We start from the raw sequence: 18,266 nt of genomic DNA on the forward strand, positions 1-18,266 counted from the left end.
ACCGAGCACATCTACTGCGGGTGTGGTGCCTGTTATCGACCCGGAGTTATCAACATCCCCCAAGAACCCGAAGAGGAGAGTCCTGGCCCCTAGCCCTGCCAGTGTAGCAGAAATGATGAGGATGATGATGCAGCAGCAGCCGTTCTTCTCTGCGTGAGTAGCTTAATGTTGTTCGTGTGTAATTTACGTTGAGTAGGCTAACCACGTTATTACATTAATGCATGTAAGGTGAACTAGCAAACATCATCATAGCTACATGCGGCTGTCTTCTTGTTTGATGGCAGATACTCCCTTCACCCTGGCCAAAAAGGCTAAAATGACCAAAGAAAAAGTGGAAAACAGTTAAACATGAGAGGTTTTTGGACAAAGTTTGTGTTTTTTCCATTCTTTAAGCTGCTTCCAGCCAAGAGTGATACCATATATGCCCCATAGCTGCAGAAAAGGCTAACATTGTTATCTTTTTACAAAAAAACAGCTGAACATGAGAGGTTTTAGGACAAAGTTTGTGTTTTCCATTCTTTAAGTACCGTTTAAGCACCGGCACCGTTTCAAAAGTACCGGTTTGGCACCGGTATCAGATAAAACCTAAACAATACCCATCCCTACTGTGCAGTTATTGTGTAAACATGCTACGACTAAAACAAAGGGAAAAGAATATTTATTGTACAAAGCTGCCAACCTGCTCGGCCTCGCACTACTGAGCTGGTGGGACGTACTGAGTGTCCTGGGTAAGGCGAGTATGCCTTCTTATTTATTGTTGTTATTGTTTTAAACAGAGGTTATATAAAGTTTTTACCCTGTTTAAGAACTAAATGTCAAATCATCCTATTTTCATTTTATATATTAAAGTAAAATAAACCAAAGCAACACCCAGAAATATGTTGAAATACACAATATTCAGAAAGCTGAGGAGAGTATTTTACACAGACACTGACCAAGATCGATAGGACTGCTGATGTCCTGCAGCAGGCTGGCGAGCTGTGTGGCCTCCAGGCTGGAGAATGCTGCCTGGTACTGGGAGATCCACTGGTCCAGTTCGGTCAGTTTGCCCTGAATGGCCTCCTGCACGGTGCGCTGTCGTGACTGCAGCTGGGTATGTTCAGAGTACCTGTGAGCAGGAAGGTGAGTAAGAGTTCAGGATGTGGCAGAATTTCTGTTATCTTCCTGATGTCGTCCGTTCCAGGGGTTGTTAAATTTCCTGCACGTAGCACTCGGCAGGCGTGCGCACACGCGGCTGCACTTTCACATTCTCGCCACCAGCTCTCCGTTTCTCGGACAGAAATCCTGCTCGCACGGATCAGCTGAGTTTGGATGGTCGGAGCAGTGAGAGGCTTCAGAAATCTGCAGTTTCAAATGTTTCCTCAGCAGGAAATAATCCAGTGACAGCTGTCAGCATCTGTACTGCTACACAGCAAACTGCTGATGATTCACTCTGCAAGTTTAAAATAGTTTTTCTGTTGTTGCCACAGTTTAAGTGTTTATATGACTATGATCTATTCAAAGCGACCAATCGCTTTACGACCCCGTCCTCCTTTGGGCTCCGCCTCCAAACATTCAGCTGATTGGTGTTCACCGAGCTCGTCTGTTACAGATCTGCTTCCTGATACAACCAACCCGCCTGCACCAGGAGAACACCCCTCAGAGTGGTCTCATTAACATGAGTGGTAACTGTTGAAGTGAGCGAAGAGTGTGTGTGCAGGCTGTGTGTCTGCTGCACACCAGCGTGTGATCTGAACCTTACGTTTGATACTGTATCTATTTATTTTAGTTACATTGTTCTTCATGTTCTGGCTGCTGTAACACATTCGTTTCCTTCCTTCAGGGGTAATAAAGCTCATCTTATGCTATAAGTGTGACCACAATGTTTCCAAGCATCAACATCACCTAACTTTATCAATTAATAATTTAAAAGCCACATTTCCTTATTTTGTCGTCTGTAGCGACTGTTCAAAAGACGATCAAACATCCAAACATGTTACAAAATCCAATGAATCCACTGGACGGACCTTTCAGTCTTTCAGATGTATATCCTTAAATGCACCTGTTGGCATGCAAACCTTTCAGCCTACGTCCACACGTACACGGGTATTTTTGAAAACGGAGATTTTCTGTTTTCGTTTTAAAAAATAATCCCGTCCACACGTAAAGGCAGAAATGAAGGAAAACGCTGCTAGGAACATGCCAAAGCAGCAGGTGGCGCTATATTCCTAACCGTGTAGAAATGTTGGCCAATCAGAAGTCTAGAAGCCTCGGTGGGAAAAAGTAAACAAAGCTGGGGCATAGAAGCAGAACCGAGTCGTATGTGTGGAGGGACAGTAACTGTGTGTGTATATGTAAGCATTTAAACACTGCAGAGACAATTAACAGTAACAGTATTGTAGAAATTCATTTCACCGAAACAATAACGTGGCGCACAGTGTGACGTCAAAAAAGGCGCACACCTTTGACGCTGCGTTTTCTCCGTTTTTCTCGTCCACACGTAAATGCAAAAACAGAGTTTTAGAAAATATCCACCCTGGCCGGAGTTTTTAAAAATCTCAGTTTTCAGTGACCAAAAACGCCGTTTACGTGTGGACGAAAGGTGCAAACGCATAGAAAAATCTGCGTTTTCAAAAATACCCGGGTACGTGGGGACGTAGCCTCAGTCTTTCAGATGTATATCCTTAAATGCACCTGTTGGCATGTGAAAGAACATGAACAGTGTCTGTGTCTGACCTTTGCTCCAGGGTGAAGATGTCGTGGTCAGGGTGGTTCTCCGCCCCCTCTAAGAAGGCGCTCTCCTCTTGTAGTTTCGCTTGGCGTTTCTCTCCTTGGCAGAGAAGCTCCTGCAGCACTAAGTACTCCTCCACAGCTTCTTCTACTTGTGGTAGGACCGCTAGCATTTCATCACGATTCTTAAACCAGTTCACCTGCACGAGGCCCACACAGAATATCAATAACACATTAAAAATATGAAATACAGGAAGGATTCACTCTACAGCTTACAGGGTTGTTAAAACAAAGCCAACCCTCCTCCTGCCTGTTTAGACAACGTGAGCTGTAAGAGAAACTGTAGTTTCAGTCAGCTGTGGATTAACCTGCACTGACAGATAGAAGCTTTGATATCACTAATATTCTCCTTTACACTGTAACACAGTCGTTATTTAACTTTCTCCCCTATTTATTGTTCTCACTGCCAGACAAAGTGAAGCAACACTGACGACTGCAATTAAAGAAACGGCTGCAACCATGGCAACCTGAGACACCAGCACAAAACCGACGATTTGCTGAAAAGATGCTGTTTGATTATTCGACATCTGTGAACTCACCTTGATCTCAGCCACCCTGGAGGAGAAGAGAGAGCGCGTGATGTCTCTCTCCATGTCCCGCTTGCTCTTTTTGCTGTCAGCCTGTTGGCCTCCCCCTCCGTACACCGCGCCAGCAAATCCCACCTCTCCCCCCGCAGTCCAGTCCACCAGAGGGTCGTACACGAAGGCCTCCAGCAGGGTCAGTAAGGTCTCTCTGCCTCGTCGCATTATCTGAACCACCTGGAAACACACATCCCACTTTTGACTTCCATCCTGTCACAACAGCCGACAGCTCTAACATCGAACATCTCCACGTGCTGCAGCAGCTTGGCACGCGTCCATGCTTCAGTGCATGGGAAACATCCCGAGGTACAAACTGTCACTGCATCGACTGGTTCATTTTACCTTCATTATTCTAAACTGTGCAAAAAAGCCACTCGTCTCAATATTTATCAATTACAGTGGGAATACTTTCCAATCGTGACCTTTAGGGAAAACAGTCATCTCAGGCTCATGTGTTCATTTTATAAGCTCCAACATATTGAATACTTTGAACTTGGCTCTTCAGCGCAACAGCAGAGATGAAGATCCTTATTGTAGCAGCAGAGGTGGACGGTGGTATGTACACCTGCCACTGTGACTATGCTACATGAGTCCAATCTGTTACCAGGTGTGTGAGAAATGCTACTGATGATAACATCGATGGGTGTGTTTTAGATGGGTTGAGTTAACGACTGTACAAATGGTTTTACATGCAGTGTGATGTGAGAGTGACCTGTTCACAGGACAGCCTGAAGATGCCCTCCACCCCAGTGACTCCCAGAGCCATCTCGATGTTGTGGGTCATCCTGAACGGGACCTTCTCTGGCACTCGCAGGCTTTTACCTGGCAACACAGGAAAACGAGTGGGTCACCCACTACATGGAAAATCGATACTGTTACACGCCAGCAGCCAAAAATAACCTCTCAGCTGGGTTTCCTCCAACATCTCAGTGTGTGACAAAGAGCTTTGAGTCATATTATGGGGACTGTGGAGGAAAAGAGCTTCATTATATCTGCACAGAACAGGCTGATGAACACAGGTGAGCACTGGAAGTGTCCTGGAACACCTGAATAAGATTGCACTCATCCTTATCCATGTGTGAGGGGTGTTCACCTCTGTCCCTTTTGTTTTTTACCTTTTAATAAATGTGGTTCTTAACGATTCTCTTTAAAATCAATCGCAGCAACAGTTAAACGCACCTTTTTCAAAGCATACGTTGTAGTCGATGTGCACCACCTCTCCAGTGGTCATGTCAATCAAAACGTTGTCAAGGTGACGGTCGCCAAGGCCAATAATGTACCCCACCATTGACATGACAGCAGTGGATCGGGCGTAGGACTGCAGGCAGAGGAAAGGAAACATCTGGATTACATTTCTGAGCATCTGTCCTTCTCTGAAACAGGAGACGGGGAAGAAGGTGAGAAATGCTTCGAATGCATCTCCTCGCTACCTGAGTGACCCTCCACCACTCGCTCGGCGTGGTGCAAGAACACCAGAGCTCCTTGGACAGAAGGTTGGACGGCGTTGCTTCCATCAACTCCTTCAGAACCTCCTTCATAACGCTGAGAGGCCAGTCTCTCCGTGTCACGTCCACGCTCAGCCCCACTGCCTTCAGCGCCGGCCCGATGCGACTGTAGTACAGCTCACTGGGGCGGGGCACTGGAGGAATAGGCTGCTGTGGGAAGGAGTCCTGGGCCTGCTCAGAAAACAAAGTCACGTCACTAACCAGTAACACAGGCCCGACACCAGAAAGCGCTCGCCGCCCGACCCAGTGTTAAAGCCGCGTGTCGCAGCGCAGACAAACCTCTACCTTCTGAGCCTGCTGCACAGCCTCCCTCTGCTGCCAGCGTTTGTAGAGGCCAAAGAGGGGCGTGGCGCCGTCCACCCACTGGATCAGCCCTGAGCGAGTTCCGAGCGGCGTGACAGAATAGTGTCGGGCGTGGAAGTGCGGTTGCTCCTGCTGATTGATCTTGGTGAACATGGTGTTGACAATCGACAAGAACTGCATGATGCGCTCGTCCAAGTGCAAATCCTCCAGACCTGAGAGAAACGTCAGTCACTGTTTCATCACAAAGGAAACTTTCTACACACGACACACAGCTCACAGCACACAGCACACAGCTCACGAGCTCAGAGGGATCGTTAGCGCCTCACATAAAAGCTTTTTAATGACGACTCTGTCCTGATAAAATGACGCTGTACAAATGATTCAGTAAGAACACCCACAGACAACGTTAGTGCTAATCTCAGCGTACCCCAGCTTCTGTCAGGTCTGCGTTTCTTTTTCATGTTCTGTGTTTCACGTGTGAGTGCTGACTCGAAAAAACTCAACCGTGGATACAAATCTGACCCCGAGTTTACGTACAGATGATGTACGTTGAATGTGACGCAGGAAACAAGCAACTAGAGAGCCGAACATCGGGTCAGCTGGTCGAATGATGAAACAAAATATATATGAAAATAAAAAGAATTGGATTTCTTTATAATAACAATCACTATAACGCCAAGTGTCAAAGGTGCTCTTGGGAGGACCCTGTCTTAAAGGGCTTGGACAGATTTTAATTTTATAATTTATTTATGACCCCATTTGTTAAAAATAAAATCAGGCATCTGTCATGTGGGGACCAGCTGGCAGATATATAAATCAAAGGCTGCATTACCCAACCTTTGGTTAGCACTTGTTGCTGCTGGTTGTCACTAGTTAAAATTAGCTACACCAAAAACCTTAATTAGCAAACCTTATTAGCTAACTACCGACTGTTAGCAAAACTTGACAAACTACAATAAAACCTGGAAACAGAACCTTCAAAGTAAAAGCTGCGCCTCACTTCTACCATCGTCACTATTTCGCTACAACGTTGCAGATAAAAGTCTTCCATGCAAATTGTGGGTGACCATGGCAACTGCCACGTTTTGTGGAGTCCCACCACCTTTATGACCAGCTTCACCTTACAACTGGCCCCGCCTCCAGCAGCCAGCTGGGGAATATTCGTTTGTCCTGTTTAGTAACAGCTCGTATTCAAACTGCGTCGAACACAGAAGATGTTCTCAGAGCTGATAGTGAAGAAACGACAGACTCAACGGGTCGATGTGCCTCTCTCACACTTCATGTTCTCATGACTTTACTAACATTACTTTAATGTTAATAACTGTCAACATTACCAACTGAATGCTAATGCAGTTTTTCCCTGTAGCTTTAGACTGTTTCCATCTACGACTGCTGCGACCGAGTGTCCCCACCTTTAAAGAGGTACGGGTAGTTGTGTCCGTCTGAGCCCAGGAAGAACAGTTTCTTTGGCTTGGTCTTGGTTGGCAGTATAGTGATGGTGTTCCCTACACTCTGTATGGTCACTGCGTCTAATGCCGATGCCTCGCCGGGTAGAGCGATCTCTGTTGTAGTCATGGAAACCAGGCGGGGACTAATCTCATCCAGATGCAGCAGATAGCTGGTTCTCTTCTGAGCACGCTGTTGCAGGCTCATCATGATCTGTCCAACACAGACAGCACAGTCAGGTTTGGAACAGCTACACAATATAAAACTATGTAAATATCAATGATCCTACATCTGTGGAAGTGATGCAACATAACAGATGACATGCACATCTGCACAGGTGCTGGGGAAACAATTCCTCTGTATATTTAACACACGCTGCACACAAATACACAGTTTGCTGAGGACAAAATGACACTCGGTGGATCATCAACCGTTTGAGAGAGTTAAAATCACACGTAGAGTTGAAAGTGAAAACTGAATGTGCAGACTGAGTGGGCTCTCCTTCCAGACCTGAACCAGGACATCAGCGAGCTCGGGGACAGTGGTGCTTTTTGGCAGAGTCAGACGCACTGATGACCCACAGGTTCTCAGTTAGACTCAGACCTGGGGAACATCAACGGCTTCATCTTCCAGGAGCGTCACAGACACAACGGCCATGTGAGCTGCACACAGTCCTGGACCAAGAGGAGACCAGGGCCCTCTGCACCAGCACCAGGTTGACAAAGGCAATGAGGTGATGAGTTTACTAAGTTAAACCACACTCTATCACGTCTGTCACAGGTGCTCCCATCCATGAAGGGAACTCTGCACCTGTGGTGGGGTCGCAAGTTCTGGAGTTCCTGCTGTGAACAGATTCCACTGAAGGATGTGAGGCCATTCAACCTGATCAGAAACTGTACCTGTAGCCCACTGTTGGCATGTCATGCTGCAGGGCTCTGGCTGTGCTACTCTCAGCCCCCCTCTAACAAAGGAGCAGATACCAGGCCTTATACCAGAGCTTATATTATATGTTTACATGCTGTGGAGCCATTTTTGGGAGCATTTCAAGTTGCTATACATCAATACAACCATTACAGCCTAAATTTTAATAATATGTCTGCATTAAGTGCATAGTAATTACATAAATTGCAAAAAAGTGCAATAAACTACAAAAAAATTGAAAATCGTTTTTGTTTTTTTAACATATATTTCTAGTTAGAGAAATTTAAGAGGCTTATCCCTCAAAACTGTAAATACAAAAAAGTTGCACAAAATAGTTTCCCACCACAGGAAATTTATTTTGAGTGTCTTCATAGTTTTATTTTTGAAATACAACAATTTTTATACACTGCAGGAAAAACAAAAATAAATATTATAATGCAAATTTGCAAAAAAGCAGCATATGCATCAAAATAAACTATTTCCAGCAGTGCAATATGAGTCCTAAGCATCCCAGAAACGACACAGAAAGTCATAAAGTCAAACATAACTTTTAAAAACACCAGTAAAAAAACCCTATATTTCCGCAAAAATGACGTCACTTCCAGCTTCGGGCAGGTCATGGTGGACATGCGATAGTTCGCGCTGATGGACGTAGGAAGTGTTACAAACAGCTGATCGGATCAGCAAAGCGTGTTTCTGGAATATTATGTTTTTGTTGCTGCAAGTGCTTTTTATGCAGTTTTTGCAAAGCTATATGTGGAAGGAAACTGTGACCGAGGACAAGCTGATGGCATAAGATGTAAGTACAACTCCTCCGGTTTCATATGCAAAAAAAATTATTGTGCTAGCTCATGTGGTTGCAGAGCTACCGGGATTTAAAAATAGTTGCACAAAACGGAGCGTGCTGCTCCGACCGGCTTTAAAGGGTTAACAGTCCATCTCTTGGCATCTCTTCCACAGTCCTGAGACTTGGCTGGAGACAAAGTAAAGATTCCTTACGATGACATGCTGTCCCAAACGTGCAGCAGGTGGACGGCACGTCACTATCAGCAGTGACACTAACAACACAAAACCGAGCTAAAGTCAGTGGAGAAGGTAAGCAACCTCCACCACTGCATTTTTAAGGGTCTTGTTGTCACACACTGTTCATCAGTTTCTGCTCTCCCTGCAGTTTACAGAAATTAAACCATGGTCATCACCAACACAAAGCACATCCTACCTGTTTGAAGGGAAGCCAGCTACTGGCTGGATTAGCTGGGTTTACGGGGTTTCTGAGACGCTCCAGGGCAGACGTGATGGCATCACCGTAGGTCTGCTGAAACCAGGATTCATGCGGCGTCTCTGCCGGAGCTGCTGTGATGCTGCACACGTGATCCAGGGCAAAAACCACGGGACGCATCAGAGCGGAGTGCTTTTCACGCATTATGGCGATCTTTTCATCCCTGCAGATCAACAAATCGTATCAGGAGATCAGACAAGCCCAGTAAGAACTTTACTTTTCATTTTACACAGAAAAATACAGATCAGCATCTGACTGGTGACTGCCAGCACCAGCCCTCAGCCTGCTGAGATCTCCCACGCTGCTCACCCAGCGGGGTGATGACAGTACCCCAAATCAGCCTTTTACAGCTGAGTAACAGCTTTTCCACAGGCTGGTTTTCATCATGTCATCGCTGAACTTTTAAACCACCAGTAACAAATGATTAAGGTTCTACAGGATCCACAACAGATGAGACCGGGAGCATTGGAGCAACTATAGGACACAAACTGTCAATGGAGTCCAGATGTTCTTACCTTTGAAGTAGAGCTGGGCGATATGAGATTTTTTCATATCATGATATGTTTTCTTCATTTCAGGCGATAACGATATATATCACGATATCAGCCAAATAACTATATTTGTAAGATTTAAATGTGCCGTTGCTCACAAGTAAAATTTGAAATAATCAGCAGCTTGTTTTGATTTAAATATTTATTTCCCATAATAACAGAGTAGATGTACTTAAGGAACATGAGACTGTTTCAGATAAATAAAGGCAAATATTGCAAACTACACAAAAGGCAGCCGCTAAAGCGTTTAAGTTTCAAAACAGAACAAACAAAACAGACTAAATTGTCAATTTAGAAACTTAGAAACAAAATATTAATTCTAAAAATAAATCTTAGTTTGTTTTAAGAAGAACAGACAAAATTGACTAACTTTTGTCAATATCAAATAAACTGAGAACTAAAAGGAAATTCTCGATCTCTCCTTGTTGTGTAGCTGAGCTTTTCAAACAGTTTAACAGTTACTTTAGTCGACAGAAGCCGAATGACGAATCAGCGCTTGCAGTCAGAGACTGAGCATGCACCGCTTTATTGTATTTCCAGACTTGCTTTCGGCACATTTACAGTGGCTACTCTGTTTCTGTCAGACTTGAAACAGCAGAAATACCTTCACACTACAGAACTTCTGTGGCTCTTCCGTTCAACAATCTCTCCGGCGTTGGACCATCATCTGTTTTCTCTTCGGTAACCTTCGCTCACGCTCTCGGTTGATCTTTCTCTAGTCGTCACACTCATTTCCTCCGTTACCCGGGCGGCACGGCGGCTGGCTGCTTCCCAAACAAATACACATGTGCGGTTTGGCACTTGTGCTGTACGTAACAAGTCACGTGACGTGACGCTGCGGCTGTGATTGGTTCAGCTCTGCGCTACTTAATTTGGATTGGCTGTTCTTCTTCTTTTTTTTTTAAGAGGACAAGAGCGGTGAGGTCTATCGCAATAGTTAAATTTTTCTATTGAGAAAAAGTTATTTCGCAACACACATCGTTATCGTTCTATTGCCCAGCTCTACTTTGAGGTGGATAACTCAGGGAAATACGAGAGAAACGTAAATAAAGTACAGCTTACAACTAACCAGTGCAACTATAACCTGCAAGGTCCAGTAACGACTAGTGCACATCTACAAACCAATGCGGGACGAGCGGACTAGTTGTGCACCGGTGTGTTATATCACCATTCTTGATTCAAGGTGCTGAGGAATGATAGGAGCGAACCATCTGTGTGATATGAACCGGGGTTTGAAAGATGGTGTTTTGGACCTGAGATGCTCCTAAAACAGATGAAAGTCCAGAATCTGTTTTGGGTCACGAGGAGTTAGGAAGCACGTCTGTGGTGTATGGTAGATACTGACACTGAGGGGGACAGACTGGGCACCAACAACTGGTGAAAACCCCTCCTGAGCCACAGCCATCTGGTATTAGTGGGTCTATTTCTGGTCCCTTTCCACAGTGAGACCTTTGCTCATTGTTGGCTCCATGGTGCTAAAGGAACTGTGGGCCAGCAGAGGTTTGCTTTGATTTTCCTTTCAGCAATGATTTGCTGTTTGAAATCTTTTTTCAAACAGCGATGCACACAGAAGTGTAGACCGTATCCTGAGGTCAAAGCAAGTCTCACCTGCGCAGTGTGTTATTGTTCTGCACTCTCTTGACCTCATCCTCCAGCTGCTGGATCTTGCGCAGGACGTGCATGTGCTGCTGTTGTAACACACCTAGCCACAGTTCATCCCACAGTAACGTGACTCTGCGCAGCTCACCCACCAGCTGCTGGACCTGTTCGGCACACACAAGTCAATCATTTGAGAAAATCACAGTTTTTAACTGAACTTTAGCTGTACATACACAACGTGTAACCGCGGTCAGCCTTCTACCTGCAGCACCATGCTGGGGTTGGCTAAAGACAGCTTCTCCACAATCTTGCTGTAACAGTCCTGCATCATGGCTTGGTCTTGACTTGAACAGGTCGCCAGCTCTTCTGATGATCTGCCTTGTTCATCACTCCCCAGCTGCTCCTCTTCATCCACGCCTAGGTCCTCTCCTTGTATGCTCCCCAAGAAGGTAGGCAGAGCCGACGGCAGTTTGCTCCCTGTTTGCAAAATTAACCAATCGAGAGGATTATAATATGTTATTTTCAAGCTTTACTCTTCCCTCCATAACTGATATATCTAATCTCATTAAAAAATCTAAGTCATCCACCTGTCAACTTGACCCTCTCCCCACTGTGTTAGTTAAAGCCTGTCTTCCCTCATTAGCTCCTCTCATAACCGATATTATTCATTCCTCCCTGAAGCACTGAAAGGCTTCTGTTTTCCCAACTCTCAAAAAGCCTGGTGCAGACCCCAATAACTTTGATCATCTTCGCCCTGTATCAAATCTCCCCTTTATTTCAAAAATTCTTGAAAAAGTTGTCGCCGCCCAGCTTCATTTACATCTCAATGACCATAATCTCTATGAACAATTTCAATCTGGTTTCCGCCCCAATCATAGCACAGAAACTGCTCTGCTAAGAATTACCAATGACCTTCAGATGGCAGCTGATTCTGGTCTCCTATCCATCCTCATCCTTCTTGATCTTAGTGCGGCGTTTGATACCATTTCTCACAATATTCTCCTGAACCGGTTAGCTTCCATTGGTATTAGTCACACCCCCTTACCTGGTTCACCTCCTATCTCTCAGACCGCACTCAGTTTATCCAACTTAAATCCCATTCTTCAACTCTCTATCCTGTTTCTGCTGGTGTGCCCCAGGGTTCAGTATTGGGGCCTCTTTTATTCATTATTTATATGCTTCCTCTTGGTTATATATTCCGAAAATATAATATAAACTTTCACTGTTATGCCGATGACACCCAGCTCTACCTTTCTTCTAAACCCAATTCATCCCTCCCACCTTCCTCCCTCTCAGACTGTCTTATTGAGATTAGATCCTGGTTCTCCTCCAATTTCCTCAAACTTAACAGTAATAAAACTGAAGTTTTACTTGTTGGCACACCATCTATCTTAACCAAATCCCACAGTTTTTCCATTAACATTGAACGTTCTCCCACCCTTCCCTCCCCTCAGGTTAAGAGTTTGGGTGTCATACTTGATAATACTCTCTCATTCCAGTCTCACATTAATTACATAACCCGGTCTGCTTACTTCCACTTACGTAATATTAACCGACTACGCCCCTTCCTTCCTCCCCATGCTGCTGCCATCCTTGTCCATAGTCTTATTACATCCCGTATTGATTACTGTAATTCCCTCCTATTTGGTCTCCCTAAAAGGTCCCTTCATAAACTCCAACTTCTTCAAAATTCTGCAGCTCGGATCATAACTCTACTCCGTTAAGTGCTCATATTACCCCAGTTCTCCAGCAGCTTCACTGGTTGCCCATAGAAACCAGGATAAACTTTAAAATCTTACTTCTCACGTTCAAATGTATCCATAAATCTGCTCCTTCATATTTGTGTGACCTGCTCCATATCACCACTGTTTCCCGCCCTCTCAGATCATCATCTGCTATTCATCTTACTGTTCAGTCCACACGTCTCATCACTGTGGGGAGCAGAGCTTTCAGTCGCTCTGCTCCTCGGCTCTGCAACTCTCTTCCTCCTGCACTAAGAAATATTGACTTGCTCTCCGTATTTAAGACACAGCTCAAAACACACCTGTTTAGACTGGCTTATTCGCTTTAATGCTGATTTTATCTGTTGTCACGCTCTGTTTTGTAATTTTAACTTATTTTATGTATTTTATGACTATTGTTCCTTTTATTAATTGTGTTTTTTGTAAGGTGACCTTGGGTTTCTGAAAGGCGCCCTCAAATAAAATGTATTATTATTATTATTATGTGACGTCAGAAAAACGAGCACAGTGTCTGATGTCAGAGACTCATGTAGACTCCCTTTCAAACCGAGCAGACTTGTTTCAGAATAACTGTAACCGACCAGATCACATTTATACCACCAAAATAAAACAAATGCATCTGGAGTAAAAATACATTTACTGCATTAACTGCTAAGCATCTTTTACACAGTCTCCTATTTTTCTGACTTTATGTATTGTCATATCTTGCACATATGACTAATACCAAAGTGAAATATTTGAGATATTAATGTAAACTCTTTAAACAGCTGCAGAGAACATGGCAAAAAGAAAGAGAAGAAAAAGTAAGCCTACCTGCATTCTGAGCTTCCCCTCCCAGGGAGAGCGAGCCTACAATGGCGGGGTAGAGGATGAGGTGTGGGGAGTCCTGGGCCACTCGGCACAGCAGGCTGCATATGCTCTGTCGGATGTACGCCTCCGGATGGTTGAGACGCGAAAAAAGCTGTGGGATGATACCTAAAGACAACGCGAAGAATCAGTACATGAAACCAACAAGTACATACTTGATGACTAGCTAAATGCAGCGTTTGCTGAAAGTGTGGTCTTTTGGTACCCTTGGCTGACCGACATAAACAAGAGTTTACAGCAGGAGTCTCCAACTCCAGTCCTGCAGCTTTTAGATGCATCCCTACTCCAACACAGCTGAATCAGATGGTTGGATTACCTCTTCAGCAGCCATCAAGTTTGGCAAACACCTGATAAAAAGCCATTCATTGGATTCAGGCGTGTCAGAAGCTGCGGCACGGTAGCTCTCGAGGACTGGGGTTGGACACCGCTGATCTACAGCACGGACCAAACATTCCCAGGTCTGCTCTAGAGTTCGGAGCTTGACCACAGAGACATCCTCATGTCTTTATTACTCGCAGAGTAACCCTAACCTATCACTGTGGCTGTTTTTATTCATTACATTAGGTAAACCAGACATCACTGGACAGAACATTAGTAACCTTTCAGTAGTCACTTGGTAGCCTGGAGCCAACAGAGCACAGACTGCTCGCTGACCACATGAACAGCACACATTTCCACTAACTTAATTTCTCTTCTTCCCCCAGTGAACTCTGGATCAGACACCCTGTGCTTGTTTCCAGTGCTGGCCGGGCTGGGAGACACGGTTAGAGACAGACGCCTGAGGGCATCAGGCTCTGAGGACCAGTGGCCTTCACATCACGATGAAGCTGTTTGTTACAAACGGACAAGACTGTTCGTCCACTGTTTGTTTTCATCTTCACATGCACTTCCATCTCATTTGTCCCTCACTGCCATCGATTTCCATCAGGGGATGGAGAGGTTTTCACTGCAGTGTTGGAAGCTCTTAATGTCTGTCTAAGCGTCAACTATGAGTGAAAAACCATCTATTGTGTCCATTTAACACACACACACACACACACACACACAACATACCCCTCCAGGGTGCCGTAGGAGTCGAAGCTAAGCCTAGCTCAAGCCCCTCTCTCAGTTCACCGGCATGCTTCACCAGAAGACGCAGGAGACGCAGCGTTGCCATGACAATTACGTCATCATTGCTCTGCTTGCTGCTGTGATATGAAAGCAGCACTTTGGGGTCGTCTTCATCTACAGGGACCTAAAACCAAACAGAGTGAGGGAGTGAACAGAGCGCTGCACTTACATCATGTCCTGATCTTCACATGGCTGTTTCACAGTTTCAGTCACCAGCTTTAGAAAACTCACGTGTCCAGCGTTGAGCTTGAGGAAGGTGAAGTAGGCCTGGCAGGAGATGCGGTAGAGACCAAAGATACGGTCCACGACCAGTCTCCAAACTCGGATCAGACCGTCTGTAACCTGCTGGCTGGCCTCCCCCAGCCAGGGGCACGAACTGGTGAGCTGCCGCCAAATCACGTCTACCATGTCATCCTCATCATCTTCCTGCTGCAGAGCCATTTCCTCATCCTGACACAAAGCAGAACATCAGGGTTTACACAGGCTGCAGAATATACAAACAATGAAAACACCAAGTGTGCACCGAATACAAGCTCGAACAGAACAAAGCATGTAGAGGAGTCCAGACAGAGGTCAGAAACAGCAAACGTCATCAAAACACAGCAGTACAAGCTGCAACGTGTAAGACATCCCTGTTCCAAGTACACATACCTGTGCATGACATCAAATCACTACATATGACAGCAACAGCCTGCAGCAGCCTGCAGCTGCAGCCTGCAGCAGCTGCAGCTGCAGCCTGCAGCAGCTGCAGCTGCAGCCTGCAGCAGCTGATGGTACCTCTGACATGTACTGACCAAGCCTGTTACTGAAGTGTACTACGCAACTGCCATCGCCTCTTCAAGCAGTGAACAACTGCAGAAACTGGCACAGGTGCACACGTCTCCAGCAGCAGCTGGTGTCCTCACAGCGCTACTACACCCAGTGTACTGTACGTACTATCAGCTGTTCGTGACTTTACCTGGATACCAGTAGGTCGACACATGGCCTGTCCCAGAATACTGAAGATCATGTCCTTGTCTTCTTCGCTTGTCGTTGCTGGCAGCAGCTCCTCTATCTCCTTCTTTTCCCCAGGAAGAAGAGGAAGTCCCTCCCCTTGGCTGAAGAGGAGAAGCTCCATTAAAAGTAATGTTTCCACCAAAGACATTACGCAGACCAGTAGAGCATACACAACAGTCTGTGTGTGTCAGTGTGTGTGTGTGTGTGTGTGTGTGTCCACTAACCTGGCATTATCGACTACCTTCCTGCCCCAGCGGTAAGCCCAGCTGGCCAGGGCTGCCCAGGACTTTGCCACATCTGGAGCCAGACTGGTGGACAACTGATACAGCTGACCCAACACAAAGTCTGGCTCTCCAACACCCACATTGACTGCACGGGGAAGAACATCAACATCAAACACTTTAGAGGGTTGTGGATATTTCAGTATTCATCTACAGGTACATGGTGTCTCATCATTTTGAGTAATTGATCCTCCTGAGCCTGAGAAGCATGTTTAACTTCTAGTTATCTGGGATCAGCTGGACTGGAGAAAAACTGAGAACTATGTTTGAAAAGAAAGTAACAAAACTATTCAGTGTTTTTTAGTTTGAAGATTTTAAGTGTTTATCATGAGCAGAAAAGCCAACATGTACTGCCGACATACGAGGACAGAGTGTCAGGTTAATACAGACGTACACCTGTCACAAGTTCAGACACACCGTCTCATTTAATGCTTTTTGTTAAAACAGGAAGTTAATTCAAAGGCTTCACATGGGAATATCAAACATATAAGACGTTGTAGATTCTCACTGAAGGCATCAAAACTATGAATGAACACGTGGAAATATGTGGTAAACAAAAACGTGTGAAATAACTCCAAACATGTTTATATTTCAGATCCTTCAAACAGCCTTTGCTTTGACTCCTGCTTCGCTCTCTCGGCGTCTCCATGAGCTTCACGAGGTCGTCTCCTGAAATGGTTTCCAACAGTCTTGAAGGAGTTCAGAGATGCTGAGCACTTGTTGGTCCTTTGCCTTCACTCTGCGCTCCATCTCATCCCAAACCATCTCCACTGAGTTTAGGTGACTGTGGAGGCCAGGCAGTCTGGTCAGCCTCCATCTCTCCTTCTTGGTCAGAAAGCCCGGAGGTGTGTTTGGGCTCATTGTCCTGTTGGAATTTAAACGATGGGATGGCGTGCGTCTGCAGGATTGAATAAATCCCCAACAGTGTCACCACCAATGAACCCTGACAGGCTCACCTGTGAGCTGAAACCATGTCAGGAGACGACATCATGAAGCTGAGAGAAGAGTTTGCAGCTCTGTCAGCAAAGCAAACAGCTGCTACTTTGAGGAATCTAAAATACATTTAGAGTTATTTATCAAGTTTGTTACATGATTCCATATATGCTGCTTCATATATTTTATGTCTTCAGTGTAGAAAGTCGTAACAATAAAGAAAAACCATTAAACGAGAAGGCGTGTCCACACTGGGCAGACTGGGAAATTAAAGTGGTACATCCCAACTCTGCATTATTGAGACGTTATTGATTTAGAGTTAAGACAGAGATGTCCTGTGTGGATACATCAGCTTCCACTGGTACCTGATATCTCAGCGGTGACTGATGGGATGGCCTGATCCTCCAGGGGGAGCTCCAGCAGAGCAGCGATGTTCCTGCTCAGAGCCGACATGCTGCCCACAGCGCTGCACGAGTTCACTGCTGCAGATTTCTTTACCACCTACAAAAACATAAACAGCCTGAAATCAGCATTTTAAATATCACATCTGCTATATTAGACATATTTTATTCTTTTCTAAAATGTGTCAACGATGCTTCAAGAAGTCCTTTACCCTATTTTTTATGTTTTGGTTAAATATCTTTAACAGGACAATAAAGAAAGGGGGGGGGGCAGCACATGACTCCATGGAGGATTACAACCTGGGCTTTTCATTTTCCTTATGCTATATGCAGCACCTGTCCACCCTAGATCGCCTGCACCAACACTGAACACAACCTTCACAATGCTGGAGATGGAGTGCACTGAATAAAGTGATCAGGGGAGCAACCTGGACACGTCAGAGACAATCAGCTCCACCACAAGCTGTGTCTCCACAGTAGGTCTGCATATGTGGCTGTTTAACACAGACCTGGGTCAGCTTTCACTTACACTTGAAACAGTAACAGAGGAAACGTTGCTTCTCTTAATCAGGACAAATATCAGCTGAGCCAAAGCAGGTTACAGGGTTGGTTCCCATCATTGGTCCGATTCTTACATTTAATGTTCTCGTGTTCGACTAACTTTACTGCTTTCATGTTGGGCACAGCTCTTTGCATACGTGATTATCATCACCAAATATTCCAAAAAGCAGGAAACCTGTTTGAGCTGAGGCGTCATGTCCTTCCAGTCGGCCAGCAACCATTTGCAGAGTGTCAGCAGCGAGCGGCAGGCGGCGCCTTCGTTCTTCCCCAAATGGCAATAAGACAGAGCAGCTTTGCTCAGCATCTCCATGGCTGTCAGCGACTGACCTGCTGAGAAACAACCACTTAGAAAACAGCCTCAGGACCATCAATGCTCTGCACACCTGGGCTTCTGTAAAATAGGATCTCTGTCACATTTCAG

At 45.3% G+C, this 18,266-nt stretch overlaps 1 protein-coding gene and 1 long non-coding RNA gene across 7 annotated transcripts in view; one reads left to right on the top strand and one right to left on the bottom strand.

Annotated features, from left to right (window-relative positions):
• Positions 1-18,266, top strand: part of LOC146520819 (uncharacterized) — a 447,384-nt gene that overhangs the window by 416,587 nt on the left and 12,531 nt on the right. The gene's annotated exons all lie outside the window — the stretch shown is intronic.
• The window catches only part of smg1 (SMG1 nonsense mediated mRNA decay associated PI3K related kinase), a 65,090-nt gene that overhangs the window by 13,804 nt on the left and 33,020 nt on the right, over positions 1-18,266 (bottom strand). For 3 of the 6 annotated variants that reach the window (XM_085157041.1, XM_085157036.1, XM_085157042.1), the window contains 18 exons: positions 18,021-18,175; positions 17,249-17,384; positions 15,894-16,038; positions 15,632-15,770; positions 14,905-15,123; positions 14,617-14,797; positions 13,510-13,671; positions 11,217-11,431; positions 10,964-11,118; positions 8,745-8,967; positions 6,571-6,817; positions 5,135-5,370; positions 4,781-5,026; positions 4,530-4,668; positions 4,063-4,172; positions 3,309-3,527; positions 2,716-2,909; positions 936-1,108 (listed from right to left, as the gene is read on the bottom strand). In XM_085157041.1, coding sequence (XP_085013167.1) covers positions 936-1,108; positions 2,716-2,909; positions 3,309-3,527; positions 4,063-4,172; positions 4,530-4,668; positions 4,781-5,026; positions 5,135-5,370; positions 6,571-6,817; positions 8,745-8,967; positions 10,964-11,118; positions 11,217-11,431; positions 13,510-13,671; positions 14,617-14,797; positions 14,905-15,123; positions 15,632-15,770; positions 15,894-16,038; positions 17,249-17,384; positions 18,021-18,175 — 3,294 coding nt within the window. The remainder of the gene's footprint in view (positions 1-935; positions 1,109-2,715; positions 2,910-3,308; positions 3,528-4,062; positions 4,173-4,529; positions 4,669-4,780; positions 5,027-5,134; positions 5,371-6,570; positions 6,818-8,744; positions 8,968-10,963; positions 11,119-11,216; positions 11,432-13,509; positions 13,672-14,616; positions 14,798-14,904; positions 15,124-15,631; positions 15,771-15,893; positions 16,039-17,248; positions 17,385-18,020; positions 18,176-18,266) is intronic. The other 3 variants (XM_085157040.1, XM_085157037.1, XM_085157039.1) reach the window with 3 other exon arrangements.

The sequence above is a fragment of the Neolamprologus multifasciatus genome, chromosome 4, assembly GCF_963576455.1.
Source record: "Neolamprologus multifasciatus chromosome 4, fNeoMul1.2, whole genome shotgun sequence".
Classification (NCBI taxonomy): domain Eukaryota; kingdom Metazoa; phylum Chordata; class Actinopteri; order Cichliformes; family Cichlidae; genus Neolamprologus; species Neolamprologus multifasciatus.